The 20,537-nt window shown below is 35.8% G+C and overlaps 1 protein-coding gene across 1 annotated transcript in view; it reads left to right on the top strand.

Annotated features, from left to right (window-relative positions):
* Positions 1–20,537, top strand: part of CDH10 (cadherin 10) — a 142,594-nt gene that overhangs the window by 80,558 nt on the left and 41,499 nt on the right. Inside the window, exon 3 of the mRNA XM_088130720.1 lies at positions 17,072–17,366. Within this exon, the coding sequence (XP_087986846.1) occupies positions 17,072–17,366 (295 nt within the window). The remainder of the gene's footprint in view (positions 1–17,071; positions 17,367–20,537) is intronic.

Below are 20,537 nucleotides of genomic sequence, written 5' to 3'. Positions count from 1 at the left end.
AACATAATAATAGATAAAATAATATGTAAAATAACATTTCTTTAAAAGGGAGCTGCTATTTTATGAAGAAATGTTGAATTTTGAGAACCACATCCAAACTTAGCAGAAGCCACCAATTTGTTCTGAAAAGTGTTACATAGAGGCCCAAGACATATAAGACAGTCCTTTTGGCTGAACTGAACTCTATAGAAATGGAACACACAGATACTAAAATGGTGTGTCTTTTTAATGATTGTGTACTAGGCTTTCCATTATAATTCCATTCATAAAGATGGCTATTATATGCTTATTATTTCTCTCTTTTTTAACAAAAGTAAAAACAAAACAAAAAACAGTGTGATGACTGGGTAAATGGAATCTGTTACTCAAAGATTATTAAGCCAAAATACCTCCTTAGATAGTCCATTAGAGTACTTCCTCAATAGTCCCTCAGAATATTATTGAAGGAAGAATATCAAAAGGAGATGCTGAGATTCCAGTTGTCTCAATTGGTGTCGCAGTTTGCTCCCCGGTTTTATTCTGCTTGCGTGTTGTTTCTATAGTCAAGTAATATTACCTTGAAGATGGAATTGGTAAAGTTATAATGTCAACTGACTGCCATTTAAGTAAAAAATAGGTAAGAAAAAGGCATCTTTTAAAACAAGGATGAGCTATTTTTGACTTCCAGATGTTGTTCAATTTTAACTTCCATCAGCCTTAGCCAGTATTATCTATGGTAAGAACTGATATGAGTTACATTCTGAAGGAATTGATTTGCAAATCTCTTATAAGCAATTATTTTCTTGAAAAAAATTAAGGATGGATTAAAATTCCTTCTTCTTTCCCCTTCAAAAATCCCATTTTTAATTTTTTAAATATTGTGAAATGTCAGTACTGCGGTTTTCTGGGGGAATCCAAAAAAAAAAAAAAGTCAGGATTTTACCCCCTCTGTAGATACCCCTGGTATTGACATGAGGCTGTTTTGCATGGCAAGCAAAGATAATTTCCGATACTCAATGCAGATAGAAAAGCCTTATCTCTCAGTGATCACAGATCAAAATCTAAAATGGGATTGCCTTGTCCCCAGTCATATGTTTTAATTCACATTGATAACTGTTTGCTATTTACTTCTTGCTGTTTATTGCTGCAATAGTAACAAAGTCTGTTCCCCAGTCAATCTGGCTGGATATTTTAAGGAATATTATTTGAGTATATGAAAAACTCTTATATGTTATAGTTCACTCAAAAAATTATATTTTTGGTTGGATGAACTGTTAAGGAAGGAGCCTCCTTTCTCTAGCATGATTTTGGTGTATCTCAAAATTGCTCTTGCCTTGCTTTTACAAAGAGGAGGAGGAGGATGTTTTCACAAAAGCCAAGACTGTGTTATCAGTACCAAGCAGCTGTGACAGGCCACATTGGAGAACCTGAAAGAAATGGCAGCTAGCATATACAAGCAAGTATGACAACATCCAAGATAGGATTTAGAAGCTACTTGGATGGAAATGGCATATAAGCCCAGGTAATACATAAGTAAATAAATAATTGTTGGCCCAAGAAACATACCTTTTTCTCCAGAATGCTTAGGTTTTTATCATCATACAATCATAGAATTGGAAGAAGACCTATAGGCCAACTGAGTCCAGCTCCCTGCTGGGTGCAGAATCCGAATCCAAATCAAAGCATCTGTGACAGATGGGTGAGCAGCCATGGCATGAACATATCCAATGAAAGGAAGCCCACAACAATTGGTTCAGTTGTTAAACTACTCTTACTTTTAGAAAAAAATTGCCGTCATATTCAACAAAAGGGTAGTGGATACAGCTAATAGAAGTGATGCTCTCAGTTCATTTATCTAAAGTGGAGTCAATTCAGGACATTCCTGAGATCCTTCCTCTTGCTATTGCCTACAACATTGCCTTTTAATATTTTGCAAAAGCCTTACCAGTGATGATGAGCAAATCTTCCCATCTTAAATTTTGCTTTTATTTTTTTTCCCCCAAGCAAGGTACAGATAAGTTGCTCTTTAAAAACCAGCAGTTCCTGTTTTTTTCCCAGTATAGGGGAAAAAAACCACCACCACCAAAGGTTTTACAGAGAGCAGTTTTTAGCTGCTTATATTTTTGTAGAAACCATGATGAAGCAAAAAAAAAAAGGAAAGAAAAGAAAAAAAGAAATATCTGATGTGCATAAAAACAAGCCTCTGTTACAGCCTGTTGTAGAAAATCTGCTGGAAAAGGGGGAAAATATTGTCAATCTGGATAATAGGAATATAAATTTCAGAGGAAAGGCTTCTCTATGCTTTGCAATAATTTTTTTTTTAATCAATCTGTTTAGATAGAGGACTAGACCAGGGTTTCTAAACTTTATCAACTTTAAGATGTGTGGACTTCACCTCCCAGAATTCCTTCCATGCTGGCTGGGGAATTCTGGGAGTTGAAGCCCACACATCTTAAAATTGCTAAGGTGGAGAAATCCTGCTTTAGACAAAACTCCCATTTCAGGACTTTCATTTTCTTAATTGTATATTTGGTGATAAAGCTGCTATTGCAGCCCATAATAAGTTGTGGGCAACTCTGAGCTTGTTTCTGACTCACAGCTGAAGACCTACATTTTTATGCTGCATGATTATCAGTCAAGGAGATGGGAAACTTCTATACACTGAGCCTGTCTGCTATTCTAGCTAGCCCAATGTTGTAAAAATAGCCAATAAATAAATAACAAGATTTCAGGCAACATTTTTTTCCAGCTGTACTTGCAGATGCCAAAATTGAACTTTCTGCATGGAAAGCTTGTGTTCTGCTCTGGCCACCCTTTATATATTTATTATTTATAGTTCTTTCTTCCAAGTGCTCAAAGTAGTTTATTACAATGCTGGCTAATATGACTGAGGTGATACAGTTTTTACTGATGCTGTCTTGGTTATTACCAAGGACAAGGAGGCAAAAAAACAAATGCAACATAAAATCTGTTTTAAAAGAATATCTGTGATCATTTCTTGATTTAGTCTGCATCTTATTACAAGAAACCCATACTCAGTATAATATTGATGTACGCTTAGTTATGCATATTATCCAGGATGCATTTTATAGTATGGACATATCTAGTATACTGTAAAACCACTTACAGAAAAAAAAAAAGTTTCTGCAGGTATTCAAATATAATGAAATTAATATGCAAATTTGATAATTAGTAATATAACTGTATAAGTCCTTAATTTTCAAGAGAGAATGAATAAATACAAGCCCAAATTGTTGCATGAACTTGCACATAAATGGAAAGGTGCATTCCACTCCTTGGATGTATTATTGCTTAAACTAGTGTTAATAATATGAGCTTAAATTAATCTCACTGTTGGTTTCAAGGGTAGTTTCAACTACCAATTCCAGAAATTAAAAATTATTCTCTTGATGTACAGGTAGTCCCTGGGTTAAGAACACCTGTGTTATGGACAATCCATAGTTAAGAACAGAGCCTAATGTAGCAAAACTCAAGTTAAATACGCAATGATTTGAGTTAAATACACAATGGTTCAAGTTAATACACAATACTACTTATACAGTATTATACAATAATACTGTTCCAGCTTACATACAAATTCGACTTAAGGATAGACCTTGGGAATGGAACTCAAACTGGGGACTACATGTATGTCAAAGGATTTTGTGTTGTTAAAGCCAATAAAGCAGCTTTCCACTGAGTTTGATTTAAACAAACAAACAAAAAAGTATTGCTTTGTTAATAGACTTTCTCTCATGGTACAACATTCAAAAGGATGAGGTCTTAATAGGTTTCTTTATGTTATTAAAAATAAAATGTCACCTTGAAAACATAATGTATATTTTACCCTTATAATGTGTATGTTCTACGTAGACACCTAGTAATTTGCAGAGATAATGGTAAATAGAAGTGGTGTGAATATGAAGGAAAATTCTGATGCATTTTCAAGGTACAGAATAAGAGACATCTGTCATTCTTAAAGGCATTTTGAAGAGGGAATAGAGATAATTTGACAATGGGTCAGGGGAGGCATTAAAGGCCAAAAGAAATTATTCCTCAAAACATGCATTAAGTGGAAAATGGAAGGGACAGAAATAGGATGGGCATTCACACATGACCAAAATGAAATAGCAGCTAAAAAAAGATTAGAAGATTTTCATTCAAACGTTCATATACATATAGTACATGAAATATGAATATAGTATATGCATATGAATATATATGATATATTAATAAAGACTTAGCAGAGTGGGTGGAAACAATAATCTAGATGTTGTCCAGGTGATAATTGCAAAGCGGTAACTACAGTATTAGAAAGTGGTAACTTCTCCCTGATTTTATTCTTCAATTTTAAAACTGCAGTCATCTTCTTACTTTTTTGGGAGTTAGTCCAACTGACTTTATAGGTACTTACTTTTGGGCACACATGTTTAGACATACACTACAAACAAATAAACAAACCTGGAATAGGCAGTCCTTTAGAAAATAGCTGCTTAGAAATATAGTAAAGGACTTCTCTCAGACTTCTGTTCAAATACAATAGGATAACATATGATTACCTGAAGGGAAAAAGGACTCAGGCAGAAATGTTAAGATGTTATACAAGATGTGAGTTGCAATGTATTGTCCACAATAAAATAGATAATTTACATGTTCAGCAAAGAATACAATTTTTTGTGAATTAATTAATCAAATGTATCAATTCTTTGGTGACCTCACTACTTTATTGACATATCACCAAAATAAAGATATCATACACAATATAGGAGACTGGAATTCTAAAATTACAAGTTAAATAGCAACTGGAATACAGAAAGGTTTGGCCTCGATTCAGTGTTTATAGCCAATACCTTCTTCTGACAATCTAAAAGACGACTCTACACATGAATATCATCAGATCTACAATACTGAAATCAGATTGACTGTATATTCCGCAAACAAAAATGGAGATACTGTATTCAGTCAGCAGAAGAAAACTGGGTGCTGACTTCATCCCAGATCACAAACATGTTCTTGCAAAATTACAATTTAAACTAAAGAAGTCAAGTAAAATAATCATACCAAGAAGATACAGTCTCATATGGTAAAGCTAAAGAATGAATGTTTATGAGATCTCATGTACAATGAGATTAAAGAAGGAGTTAAAAGGATTAGATTTGATTATAGAGTGATATATAGAAATGTAAAGAAAAGATGGTACAAATATACAGAAGAAATGTACAACCCCACCCCCCACCTCCATACAAAAGAAGGATACATACAGAGATCTCATGAGAGAACTAGAGCCATGCATTCTGAAAAGTGAAGTTAAATGGGTTCTAGAAAATACTGCCAAGCTGCAGAAGCTAATGAAATACCATGGCTGGTTTGCAGACAGCTATAGAAAACATAGCAGTGACCAAGGAACTGGAAAGGATGAATTTATATTCTAATAACAAAAAATTGCCAGGGACAAAGAATGTTCAAACTACTGAACACTCACCTATTGATGAGATAATGCTCAAATGTTTGCATTTCAGACTTTAGCAATACAGGGAACAAGAACTACCAGATGTAAAAGCTGGATTCAGAAGAGGCAAGGGAACTTGCGATTGCATTGTTAACCCAAGTAGTGGAAAATGCAAAGGAGTTCTCAAAAAAAATCTGATGTTGCTTTATTGATTATACAAAGGTATTTATTTGTATTTTGTTTGTTTACACTATGCAGACTAAAACAAATTATTGATAACCCTTAAAATTATATGGATAGTACATTACTTTCTCTGCCTGTTGAAGGATTTGTATGATGGCCAGGAAATAATCATTAGGATGGAATATGGACTACTAGACAAAAGAGAATTTCACTGCTCACCAGAAGCACACATAATGAAGCCAAAGCTTAGTTAGTTTGGATACATAATGCAAAGCCAGAAGTCATTGGAGAAGACCTGATGCTTGCTAAAACCGAAGATAATGATGACGATGATGATGATAATGGATCTGCAGAATGCATAGAGGCTGGATACTATTACCGATGACATAAGTGTATGCTTACAAGAACTCAGGGTAGCAGTTACTGATATCCCAAACTGATATCAATCAACATATGAAGAGTAAGAAGGGCCCAAGCAACAACAAATGTTATTTTTGTTACTTGCTCTGAGTAAGTTAATTGCAGTTGTATCTAAAATAGAAACATATTTCTACACTGATGTCTCCTTGAAATTTCGTTTAACGGCTTCTGGGGGAGTAATGGCGATTTGAAGATGGATCTGTTTTTTGTGGAGCTGACAGCCACGGCAATTAAGAGGAACCAGCGAAGGATCCAGCTTTTTGGAACTATATCTGGACAAAGGAGATGATTGGATCACCAACAAGTATTCCTTACAGAGGCGCCCTGTGAAGAGATTGCAAATTAGCAATCTCCAGTGGGTTGAGCACTCTGGGAGTTGCAGGAAACATCAAACCCAATCCGTGGTTTGGAGCCTTCAAAAGGACATTAGATTTGCATACACTTCCTCTTTTATTTGACAGAGGAAACTACCTATTAACAGTTTATTTGGAATTAAAAACCTTCTAAAAGGCAAATTGCTGCATACTGGGAGAATGTCCTTCTATCCTTGAAGAAAGAAGATTTAAGTAAGTTTAAAGATTAAAAAGGGAGAGAAAAAAAAAAACTTTAACTTTTAAAACAGCAAGAAGGGATTTAGAATGTTGACTGTGGGCAGTAGGGACCAGATGGATTTGTTTTAAATTTTATAAAAATACAGCTGAAGATTTTGGAATTAACTGTAAGAAACAATGTGGGAAAGTTTTGACTCTGAAAAGAAACAAAAGATGGACTTTGAAAGTTAACTAGAGTGAAGGAGAGAGCAATTAGAAGAGAAGATACTTACTAACATAATGGAGGGACATTATCTTATTATAGAAGAATGTTTAAGTCGGTTTGGGAACAATGTGTTCAGCACTTATTTTTAAAACTTTTTGATACTCCTATGGTGGAATTAACAGAGGTTATAGAAGAAAAGATTTTATTGGATAAAACAGAGGCTGATGATGATTTGAAAGAGATCTTAATATGGACTTTAAAAAACTGTCAGACTACAAAAGAGATATGGAAGACACAGAAGAAGATGTTGCAGATTTGAAAAGGGACTTAAAATGTTTGACTATAAGAGTGTCATGGAGAAAGAAGCTGATTGGGACCTACAAGTTATGCTAGATGATGTTTTAACAAACGAGATATTCAGATTATAAATCAGAAAAGTGACTCTGAGAGCCATCTTATTTTGGACCCACAGAAGAGAAGTATGAAAACACACAGGGAGAAAATGACAAGAGATTATTATGTGGGACTTCATTTGAAAAACTGACTGAAGATCAAGCCTCTTAAAAAGAAGAAAAAGGAATTCAAAGTGGACTTATTTGATCAGGATTAAATTGTATAAATTGTGATTCTGGGTTGTTACTATTGGAATCTTTTATTATGACCAGGATTGTATGATGAGGATTTAAAGATTTTTTCATATGGGGATAAATTTTCTATGTACTATTTGTTAGAGAAATGTATAGGTTTGAAGGTAAAAGGGATCTATTTGATTTAGTCTAAGATATATACGTTACTATTGTTGGTATTTTTATGCCTATTGGGATCAATATTTTATGCTTTACTTATTAGAGAAATGTATAGTTAAAATGAATAATGGATTTATTTGTTTAAGGTTAAAATAACTGGGTCATTGTTACTGGTACTGTTATGCTTTTGCTATGTAAGATTGATGAATGAACACACACACACACACACATACACAGTATATATACACGCACACACGCACATGCTATTTTGAAGGATGACAAATGGGAAGAAGAGGTGTTTTGTTTTGTTTTTTTTAATAATAGAGAAGGTCTTAAGTTACTGTAAAGGTTTATACTTGTTTGGAGAGAGGGGAAAGTAACCTTTTATATGTCTTTCTCTTTCTTTTCTTTCTTTTTCTCTTTTCTTTTTTGTTTGTATATCTTTTTTACTTCTCTATTAACTAGCTTTTACGTATGAAAAATCTTAATAAAATCTGGTATGAGAATTTTGTTTAACCACTTGCATCATTGTTCTTTTATATCAAAATTAAAATAGATTTATACAGGAAGTAAGGAACCTCTCTTTTTGGAAGAGTACAAAATCTGGGGTTGGTGAAACAAAATGATACAAAATCAGTGCAAAACTTTGACAGAGGTTTTGGATGACTATATCAAAACTGGATAGTTTTTTTTACAATTTTTTCCCTTTAAAAAACAATTTAAAATGATTGTAACCCGTAACTCTGAGCTGGGTTTGATGGAACAAAAGAATGCAAATTTTTGGAAATGGTTTGGAATCAATAGGGCTTTGTTCATATTAAGGTGCTCCATAGCTCTCTAGAGTGTTACCATTTTAGGAGGAGAGTAGAAAACCCAAGCTTAATGGGGGGGAAAATAAATAATAAAAAAGACAACTTCTATCATATAGATGGATGAAGACAACTATTTTTTTAACCTAGCTATGGGGCTGAGATTGATAACAGTATGGCTCTGTGTTTGTGTGTGTGTGTGTGTGAGTGAGTGAATGCTGTAGTTACTTCTGTCTGTGATCACAACCACTGTCTACGATCACAGCTGTATCCAAGACTATATCAAGCATTTATAAAACCTTTATTATTCTGCTAATATACTTGATTATCATTGAAGTTACATTAAAATAATTGCTGGAATGTTACGAAGTTTATCATAGTTGAAAAATGTCAGATAAATAATGACAGATATCAATAAGAGAACACAACAAAACAATATGTTTGCATTAAGGCCAAACTAGTAAGAGAAGGTCACTGGTAGAGGGGGTGGGAAGAAAATGTAATAAATAGTTGTAATTTGAGGGGTGATTGCTTAATAAATCTCTTCCTTTGTCATTAAGCCATTTTTCACTATTTGGAAGTAATGAACTTAACAGTGATTTATGTTGGAACATACTTGTATTTAGAAGAAGGAAACACAATCGTGAAGATAAATGATACTATTGCATCTTAAGGGGACCAAAAGTATGAGCTTTGAGCCAAACTTGCTACTTAAAATCTCAAATCAGCTATTACTCATGAACCGGACTTACTTAATAAAGCTACAGTTTTACCAGTCTCATATATTTTCTGCAATATGGTGATAATACAATTAGGAAACATTAGAGAACCTCTTAGAAGCATTGTAGAGGCCAGTGTGTGAAGTTCTTTGCAAAAATTAAAGGAATATTTTCCAGTGATTTTTTTCCCCCCAAGATGGCAATTGGGAAAAGTTGATTCTTACTGTAGGAGATGGTGTGGGTATGGTGGTTGTTGTTTTGTTGTACATTGGCGGTTGGAGATAATGTATATAGGATAGCATTGTGTCAGGGAGGTGAGGAAGGAATATGTGGGGGAAATGGTGAGTTGGACTAGCATGATTATGATAGCTAGGGATATCCTGCAACTGCTGAGTATGGTAGGAAGAAGCAACTTGGGGGTCTCCTGACTGGGTATATAGTTGACTGTTGGGGGTTGATTAGGTTAGATAATGTCTGGGATAACAGGGCTTGTGGGAGTAGACAGGGTTTGAGGGTAGGACTGGTGGTAGCTATAGGGCAGCAATAACATCAGTGCAGAGGGAGATGTGATGGGAATCTGGAGGTGAACCACTTGTGGGGAAGGAGGATTTGATATTTAAAAGGTTTCTGCCTCTCAGTATTAAGCCCTGATGCCAGGTCATCTGATCCTGGCCTCCTAAATGCCAGTCAATCCATAATAAAGTTTTTCTCATCCATAATCTTATCTTGGATAAGGCAGCTGACATGCCATGTATAAACAAGACCAGGATGGGCCCAGAGGGTAGTTTGGTTTTCTTGATATACCCACCTGGATTGATTATTTATTTATGTATGTATGTATGTATCCATCCATTCATTCAATTTCAGGGCTGCCTAACGCCACAGCAACTTGGGGTAGCTTAAACATAAATAAATAAATATATAAGAAAATAACACATAACAAAGAATAAAGCTGCCCAGAAGGCAGAACCAAAATCCAAAAAGGCTTAACCAACATCCTGCCCTAAAGCCTGGGGGAAGAACCAGATCTTTACCAATTTGCAGAAATTCAAAAGGATAGGAGCAATACCAGATCTCTGAGGCCATATCATTTCAAAGGACAGGAGAAACCACACTTCCTGGCAGCCAGTATAGCTTAAGAAGCAGCAGGAACAAATACTGTGACACACCCATCACTGCTCACATTGCAGCATTTCAGACCAGCTGTAGTTTCCAAATGGTCTTGGACCATTGTAGAGGTGCCCATTGGTCCCCATGTAGAGTGCATTACAATAGTTCAGTTGAGAGGTGATCAAGGTACGAGCAAGTGCCTGAAATTAAGTTTTGATGTCAAACTCTGATTCAGGTTCCACCAGCTGGAGTATTTTTTGGTTAATAGTCTGAGCACGTAGGATATAGAAAGGTTTCTCTTCCTTGTCTGTTCTCTCATCAGTAATGAAAAGGGTGCCAGCCCCATCTCCTGACAAGATCTATTTGAGGGATCCATCTCCTTTGTCCCGGTCAGAGTCAACCTAGGTGAAGAAAAAGAACAGGAGAGGACAAAGAGACAGGCCTTTGTAAAATAAACAAACAAATAAATAAATAGAACAACAACAGTAATGGGACTTTAGAATGACAAGTGCCTGCCACACAACACCCTAGACTTAACAATTATTGATAAGAAAGACAAAAAAGTCTGGATAGTGGACATTGCTATACCTGGACACAGCAGAATAGAAGAGAAAGAATTGGAGAAAATCACAAAATATAAAGACCTGCAAATAGAATTAGAACAACTATGGCAAAAGAAAGTAAAGATAGTACCAATAGTTATAGGTGCCTTAAGCACAATCCCAAAACATCTGGAGCACCACTTGAACACCATCAGCATTGACAAAATCACCATCAGCCAATTGCAAAAGGCAGCTTTGCTTGGAACAGCTTATATCCTGCGACGATACTTTTAACACATCAAACAGCAACATCTGTCTATCCCAGGTCCTTGGGAAGGATTCGATAGGTGGATAAAAATGCCAAATCCAGTCTATCCAGCCTAAAAATCTGGCTGACTTTGTGACCAATAACAACAACAACAACAACAACCCTCAGTGAAGCACTATCTTGACATGGTGTGGAGCTTGAGTGCTCCAAGGAGGATGAGAGCTATGCCAGAGGTTCAACCATACTAGACAGGTCACATCAGAGGAGCCAGACGAAGAGGGCCTCTCCCATAAACAATATGATGAGACATAATTTATACAAAGCTAAACTGGATCAGTCACTGGGATCAACAAGGACTGCGCTAGGTGTTCTAGTTACTGGACATCTGGTGACAAGTGGGCTTCAGGACTCAGGACTTTTGGCTGAGCAACCAGGGCCAGCAGCTGCATGACTACTGGAAGAAAAGTTGTTTACCCATCGCAAATATATGAAGACTGAAAACAAAGAAATAATTTTCTGCTATTACAAATCAAGTCCAGCAAGAAGAGGATATCTGAAAAAAATGCACAAGTTGTGGAAATAACACCCAGAATCAGAAATAACAGAGCAGAAGCTAGTACATCAACAATGATTTATAATATGAAATAAAGTATTCACAGAAGTAGAATTGGAAAAACTGCAAAGGTCTACCCAGGGCAAAGAAACCAAAGCCATGCCAGAAGTAGCTCAGACTGTAGAGGCAAACCAGGGGGAGTCAGCAGTAGAGGAAGCCAGGATAGCTATTGAATCATTTTCATTCCCAAACCAGGCACCCACTCCTATGCCTTCTCCTCAGAAAGAACAAAGCCGTCTAAATAAAAAGTAAGTGGAATTGAACAAAGAATAACTGAGCATCTAGAACAGCACAAAAACCACAGAAAAAGATTGGCTGCATTGAAGTGTGTTCCAAAGAAACAGCTAGCACAAGTATTAAAAGATGCCAATATTGTAATATCAAATATAAGCACCAGCTCACTGCAAGAAACAAACCAACTAATGTACAGCATGGCTGCAGTTATAACTGAATACCTTGGATGCAAAATCAACAGACAAGAAAAAAAACCCAAACAGTGCACCACCAAAAGATCAGGTTGGAAAATAAGATCAGCATGCTAAGATCAAATGCAAGCAAGCTAGAACAGATGAAAGAAAAGAAACTGAAGAACAAAATGACCAAAGAATATCAAGAAATATCACCTAGAAACAAGGTAGATCAAAGAAGCACTGGAAATAATAAAGCAGCGAATAACAGCCATAGCCAAGAAGATCAACAGATATAAAGCTCGAATTGCGCACTATAGGCAGAATCTAAGTCAGAAAGTTCTTATATAGCACCTCTGGAAGGAAAAAAAAGGAAATCTCATAATGCAGAAATAAGCATAGATAATAAAAACCAGGAGATTACAAGTAGCAGGATATGAAACTAGTTTGTTCATGCAACATAACACTCCTTCCTCTATGGCTGAGACTGCCTATTTTATCAATGTGATTCAGTCATTTCAACCAATCCATCAAATCAAAGAGATATTTCAGGTAAATTGTTAGATCAAATGTCCAGTTAAGATCTCACTTAACAATGGTAATTGGAATTGGAATTTCCATCACATGACTATACCACTTAGCAAGAGAAATTCCTGCACTTCTGGTTGCCATCATTAAGTGAATCACAGTGGGTTGTTAAGCAAAGACATCATGTGGTCACCATTTGCAACCTCTTGCTGGCTTCCCCATTGACTTTGCTTGTAGGAAGGTGACAATGAAGGTCACAAATGGTGATCACATGACTGTGGGAACACTGCAACCATCGTAAGTATGAAGACTGGTCATAAGTACCACTCATTCAGCTCTGTCACAAGTTCAAACAGTTGCTGGATGAGTGGTCATTAAGCAAGGACCACCTGTATAAGGAAAGAATCTGATATATGTCCATGTGCAAATAATCTAGTGGGGAAAATTGTTATCCTGAATCTTGATAGATGAAGCAGTAGTCACAATGATTCCTTTATATATGCTTGTGCACTGACAAAAGACTAACAAAACCCTGTCTTTTTTTCAAACAACTGATACATCAGGGAATATACATGCTGCTGTTTACAAGATATAGCAGTAAAAGCTATAACTATAAAAATAATCTCATTTGCCTATTATGCAGCTTCACTAATGACAATGCTGCAAATGAAGATGAAATATGAACAAGCCAGTGAAAATGAAATGAAGATAAGTAATTTAGAATGAATCCCCAAACTAATATGTTTGTGGTGCTCAGCATTTGGATCCAAAGCAGGAAAGGAAGCTTCAGTTCTGCTGTGGGCACCCTCTTGCTACCTGTTATTTGCTATTTTGAATTAAGAGCATTAAGAAGTTAATGACACGGTGTTACTATGTGTTGCTATTTTTTAAAATTGATTATGTGTCATCAAGTTGACTCTTAATGACCACATAGATAGATTTTCTCCATGACGATCTGTCCCTATCCTGGTCTTTCAGATCTTTCAGTGGTGGACCCATCAACACTGTAACTGAGTCCGTCCACCTTGCTGCTGGTCATCCTCTTCTTCTCTTTCCTTCCGCCTTTCTTAGCTTTAGAGTCTTCTCCAGAGAGCTAGGTCATTGTATAATGTGTTCAAAGTAGGATAATTTGAGCCTGGTCATTTGTGCCTTGAGGGAGAACTCTGGGTTGATTTGTTTGATGATCTGTTGATCTGTTTTCTTGGCTGTCCACAGTATTCTCAGGAGCCTTCTCAAACACTAAAGTTTAAAGGCATCAATACTCTTCCTATCCTGCTTCTTCAGAGACCAACTTTTGCTTTCATAGAGTGTCACAAGGAATACCATTGCTTGCACTATTTTTATTGTAGGGAGGGAGAAAGAGAGAGAGAGAGAGAGAGAATGAGAGAGAGAGAGAGAACTTGCTGCTATATTGCCACCTCCGTAATGTCTCCTGAACTCAAACATATATTTTTCTAAGGCTACGACTCCATTGTGTGAGTCCAGGAAAGACACATCTGATAGATAAAGAGAGACTGCCCACACTGGATCTGAATTGGCCACTTTAGATCATTGCATACCTCTATTGCACCTCATAGAGAAAGACCACTGACCCAGAAACAAATGTTAATGTAATAAACATTACAAAGTACTATTACAAAAAAAAAAAAAAAACACTAAAACATTTTGCAGCAGGTGCTGGGAAGACAGTAGAAGAATCAAAATTAAATCTTCAGCAAGATGTCTAACATGGCCTGCTTGGAGCACAACACAAAGAAGTGCCCTATCTTGATGGAATTTGCGAACGCAGTCATGAAGAAATAAAGGCCAAATTTTTCAAAAAGGGGCTAAAGAGAAACACTGAATATTTGATAGCTGTCCTAAAGCAAATGTCTACAGTGTTGAAATATGTGCAGAGAAATAATTGTTTCATTTCTGATGCTGTTGAAATTCAGAAGGAATTGACCTTGAAAAGAAAAATAGGCAGTGACAGACTTAAACTGCACTAAAAAGAAACCCCAATAACAAAAACAAATGGAATAAGCATTATCTCTAGCTCATTATTTTAGCCAGTATTCTCAATCTTTGGTACCAAGGTCAACCCTTAACTGTTAAAGAAAAATTGGCCAAGACACGGGCATTCAGCAATCATCCTTCCATATTGTCAGTTATAATGAATTTTAGGGCTAAGGGTGATCTATTCAAGAAATAAATGTTTGCTGTTAATGTCATACCAGTAGCGATCTTTTAACTTTTAAGAGTAGTATCTTCTGCTGGATTAGAAAATATTCCTTCTTCCTGCCGCCCCCCAACCCCTTTTTCAAAGAATTCATTCGAAACTGAAAAAGCAAGTTGGGAACTTTCATGTTAAATTTCTTGTGCTGATTTGGCTGAAATTGCCTACGTATGTATGTCTATTATATGGGAAGAGAGAGGGGGGGAGAGGGAGAGAGAGGTTATAAACAAAATAATTAGTTAACATGCCTGTAGTTTTTTTTTTTCATTAAAATAAGTGTCAGAATTATTGTTTGATTAAGAAAGCTAGCCCAAACAAGCCTGATTACTACAGTTTAAAAGTTGATAATGGTTGTGTTTTTTGTATATTATAGCAATCATCATCATCATCCTCATCATCTTCAAAACATCCAAAACAGTTCATTAACCCAGGGCTTATTCTGCTCCAAATGACTCCTGATAATTCCCCCCTCCCTCCAGTTTGCTACTAAGATCATTGTGTAATTGCTTTACATGCCTGTTTAGTCACCAGGAATTTTGTTTGATTTGAGGCATCTTTACATTTAACCTCCTAAAAATCTTCCTGTTTCTCTCTGAGTACTAAAGAATGCACAGATTATACCAAACAGCAAGAATACACTTTTATTAGAACTCATAATTAAAGAATCTGCCTTATTAGAGATTCAAATCTGTTTTAAATGGAATCTACTATGGTTAATAGTCAGGGATATACAGCAGATTGGATCTAGGACATTCAATGTGTAAAACATGGGCTGAATCACTGATTTGTCTTTGAGATTATTTAGTCACCCTACAAATAACAGATCTTAGGGCAACATAGACTAAAATATTCAGATTTTCAAAGATGAAAACAAAAATAATATACCAAAATAATGAATTAAAGCAGCAGAATCTAAGGCAATATGCATTACAAGAACTAAAATGTCTCACAGAAATAAAACTACTTATAAACAAAACATGACAACAGAAGTATACCCTGAGACAACAAAACAATATCTGTCTGATACTAAGCAGGGGATTTTCCATGAAACATCTGCTCCTATATGGCTTCTGTGACAACCCCAAAACCAACGTGGCCCATATCCATAAGCAGCAAAGATTGACCTTCATGAATACCAGTTAGATTTACTTCTTCAAGAGATGGAGCTGTTAAGGATGAATAAATGAAGCCCCCTAATCCTTTCTTAGATCAGAAATATTCCATGTCTAGAGCTCTTCCGTTCCATATCTAATACATTTTAGATTACAGAAAGAATGTATTCAGACATTTCAGTTTACCAACACATTTATGGGTGTCCCCCATTTATGGGTTTGTTTTAAATAAATATGAAGTTTTGAGGGTTTTTAAAAAAAATTTTAAAGGACACCACCAGCTCAAGATACGTTTCTTAATTAACATGTATCCTGTCATGTCCTTTATCTGCTTAGAGAATTTACAACCAAGGCAGCAGGTTGTGAATGTTTAATATATTCTTTTTCAAGAAAGAAAAGGTCAGCATTAACATAAAATTCTTCTAAGATTTGTGACACAAATGTTCTGCTCTGCAGAACAGGTGTCGCTAGAAAAACTAAAATCTGCCACCAAAGCTGAGCTATCAAGATTATTCTCTGTATTAAGAGCATTGTGGTAAAGAGAGGTTAGCTGTAACTGCTTCTGCTACTGCTACTATACCGACACACATAACAATCTCTGTGAGTTGGAATGGCCTTTGTCAATTCATATTTTCTACAAACTCTTCTGTGTGCTTTAATATATAATAAACTGGCTTATTATTATTATTACTACTACTACTGTTATTGTTGGTCACACAGTCAGCCAGATGTTTAGATTGGGTTTGGCATGTTTATCCGCCTATTGAGTCCTTCCCAAGGACCTGGGATAGGCAGATGTGGTTGTTTGATGGCGTTAAAGGCATCGTCGCAGGATGTAAGCTGTTCCGAGTAAAGCTGCCTTTTGCAATTGATTGATGGTGATTTTGTCAATGGCGATGGTCTTCAAGTGGTGCTCCAGATGTTTTGGAATTGCACCCAAGGTGCCTATTACTATTAGTACTATCTTTGCTTTCTTTTGCCACAGTTATTCTATTTCTATTTGCAGGTCTTTGTATTTTGTGATTTTTCTCCATTTTTTTCTCTTCTCTTCTGCTGTCTCCAGGTATTGCAATGTTCACTATCCAGACCTTTTTGCCTTTCTTATCAACACTTGTTAAGTTTGGGGTGTTGTGTGGCAGGTGCTTGTCTGTTTGAATTCTAAAGTCTCAGAAAACTTTAGCTTCTTCATTTTCTATCACTTTGTCTGTTTTGTAGCTTCACTCTGACCAGGACAAAGGAGATGGATCCCTCAAGTACATCTTGTCAGGAGATGGGGCTGGCACTCTTTTTATTATTGATGAGCGAACAGGAGACATTCATGCCACAAGAAGAATTGACAGGGAAGAGAAAGCTTTCTATACCCTACGTGCCCAGGCTATTAACCGAAGAACACTTCAGCCAGTAGAACCTGAATCAGAATTTGTCATCAAAATCCATGACATCAATGACAATGAGCCAACATTTCCAGAAGAAATTTATACAGCAAGTGTTCCTGAAATGTCAGTGGTTGGTAAGTGTACTACTCAGAAATGGGGGAGGGGGGGGATGACCCGATAGACCTTATTGTGAAAGTAGATAGTTGGAATATGGGATAGTTTAAGTTAAGAAGATTGTTTAAATTAAGTGGGGCTAACAGGTACTCCAAAGTATGTGTATAATATACTGAATCACACATTAAAAGTTGTTGGGTTTTGTTTTCCCCCTACTTTGCATTTAGGCCAGAAAGAAGCTGGGTAGATTGCATGTTACAGTATTTTTTTATTGTAATGCTGTTCCTTTGATGTAGAAAAGAAGAACATTAAGATCCTAACCTAGGCTTTTTACCAACAGCTTAAATAATAATAATAAACAATAATAATTGTTTTTTGGATATATTTTGGTACAGAAGCATTCAAATACACATCGAATTCTTGCAGCCTGGAATCATATAATCTAATATACATACATACACACACACACACACACACACACACACACACACATTATTTAAATAAATTGTCATTCAGACTAGGGTACTTTAAAACAGCCTTGGCATTGCTGCACCAGAAAGAAACCAAATTAATATTGTGGCTCCACATCATTCATAAACATTATCATCTGTATTATTATTATCTGTAATCTGGCAGTAACCTTTCTGATTGCCAAGTTTGTATGCATTTAAAATATTTTGAGTTCAAAACACCCTCTATCAAGCTTAAAATATTCTTAAAAATTAGAATAACTAGTTCCCAGTTTAATTTTTTTTTCAGCCTTATTAGATTGTTCCAGGCTCAAAATGACCCCATACCTACTTCAAAAGCCAAACAGATCATTTTGAACATTGGACAGCCTGTCTCAAGTTCAGAACCAACATGTCATGTTAAAAACAGTCTATTTTGAGCTCAAGGTATTTCAAATTTGAAATATTTTGCATTCTTTAGCCAGGATAGTTTTATATTTACTCAGAAGTAAGTCATAATCTTCAAATTTAATTAAAAGCAACACCATCAACCCTAACACTATTGCATTATGACAACTGTTCTTCAATTATCCCCTCATCCTCAAGAGTGCATTAATTATTATTTACTCTCATTGAAAAACTATCATTAAAATGATAACGAGTAATTAATTAAACTTTAACCCTTTTCTGAAAGTAATTTAGTATTGGGCAGTTAAGATTTGCCAGCCCTTGGGTGACCTTGTCTGGGCTCAGAAGCTCAGGAGGTTCAGGTCTGGTTAGTATTTGGATTGGAGATTTCAAAAAGTGTCCCAGACAAAGGCAGTGGCATCCCACTTCTGCATTGTTGCCAAGAAAATTGTGTTAAGTCACTAGAAGTCAAGCTCGTCTTGAAGGAGATTTTACCTTAATTAAGATTTAATTAATGTTACTATATTACCATTGAACAGAAACTAATTAAGCAGATAGAAGTCACTAAGAGAAATATCCTGAGTGAAACATACTGAGAAGCCTTATAAGTTCTGTGTAGTGTGGTAATAGCAATTATAACCACATACACACAGAACCCTATGAGAGAGAGAGAGAGAGAGAGAGAGAGAGAGAGAGAGAGAGAGAGAGATGACAAAACTATTGAATGTAATGCAATAACAATTACAGAATTAGGGGTGGGTTGTTTTTCTGCAAAAAAGGAGATAAGAAGAACAATTCCTAAGAAATTGATGTGAAAATAGCTGTGATTATAGGATGAATCAGACACACACACACACACACACACAAATTATTCAGATTAAACCAAATAATTGAACTCTGCTTTATAGCTATGCCTCATCCCTTAGGAAGAAGGTGAAAATGAACCAGGAAGGCTAGCAAAGGATAGGGAAGAAGCCTCTGTGGGTACTGGCTTCATACATGATGTAACATGCCACTAACAACCTCATCATGTCAAGAATAATGTAGTCATTCTAACCTTTCTTATGCAGTGCCTCTGTCCTCACTCTGTTGTGGCTCAGGAGAAGATGCTTGTAACAATAACTGGTAGTTTGTGTTCAGTTACACAGTTGGAGGGTGTCTGAAGTCTAGCATAGTCTATTAAATCATGACTAAAATATTTTAACCAATATGATCATATGACAGACAGGACAACATGTGTAAACTCAGAAAAAGTTGCCAAGCAAGTAAATTAGAATTCAATCTTACAGAAACTCAATTCAAGTCAGTAGGATTTCCTTTGAAGCAGACATATATGAAACTCTACTGTGAAATATAAAATTGTTGTTACTTGTGGCAGAAGAAGGTAATCCATTACTCTTTCTCTATGTCATCAGAAGGAATGCTCCATTTGCAAATGTTGTAACTAATTATATGCTAACTATAAAAGAAGGAGCTGTTCACTGAATGTTCCCCTAAAATAAAACATTACTGACTATGTAGAATGAAATTCAAGCTGTGCAATTTTACCCACCTTGGCTAAATCAGAAAAATATAGGTTGAGAGATTATATGGAAAATATTCCATAATTCAATAGATCAAAAATTACCTTGATATCAGACTTTGAATTAAGGTGTAGAGGAATTCAGAAATTCTGCTTGTGTGCACGCTCGCTCTCTCTCACACTCACACACACACACACACACAAGTTCTAACTTCCTACCCCTCCACATTTGGAAAGATTTTAGAGGGTTTTTTTTTAATGTATATTGTTTGAGAATCCTTACAAATGAGTAAGAGCACATAAACAACTACATTTCCAAAGCAAAACTCCCAAATCCCTAAGTTAACACATTATTTTTCATTACACAACCAGATAAATTTTCTGTGCCAGCATAGTCTCACATATGGGGATTCTGTAAGAAATGCAAGGACTGGAATTGTTACATTAACCTTTCAGTAGCATTTAAAAATGTGTAGAAAATTTTCTTCATACTTAGAACTTCATTTGTTGACTTCTGTTGTTATTTCTATATAAACTTTATACAGCCTTTTTCAGTCTGTAAACTTCCACACAATTATTCTTTCAACTAGTTATTGTCATGGTGTAACCTGTCAGAGTAAGAAAGAGAAAGGAATTTCCCCAAGATATCCAGGGGGCTGTATTGTATATCAGTGGCTTGAAACTGCTTATTTTCCACAACTAAATACATCACTTACTCCTTGCCTTTAAATATCCTTTGATACACTGTGAAGTGCAAGTTCCCTTCCAAGTTCCTCTAATTCTTTAATCTCAACTTTGATGATAAATCCTCA

This window comes from Python bivittatus, unplaced genomic scaffold, assembly GCF_059951505.1.
Source record: "Python bivittatus isolate LINGU-HERP-01145 unplaced genomic scaffold, Pbiv_v1 ctg000840_np1212, whole genome shotgun sequence".
NCBI classification, from domain to species: Eukaryota; Metazoa; Chordata; class Lepidosauria; order Squamata; family Pythonidae; genus Python; species Python bivittatus.
Note: the sequence above shows the minus strand (reverse complement) of the source record. Positions and strands in the feature narration are given on the sequence as shown.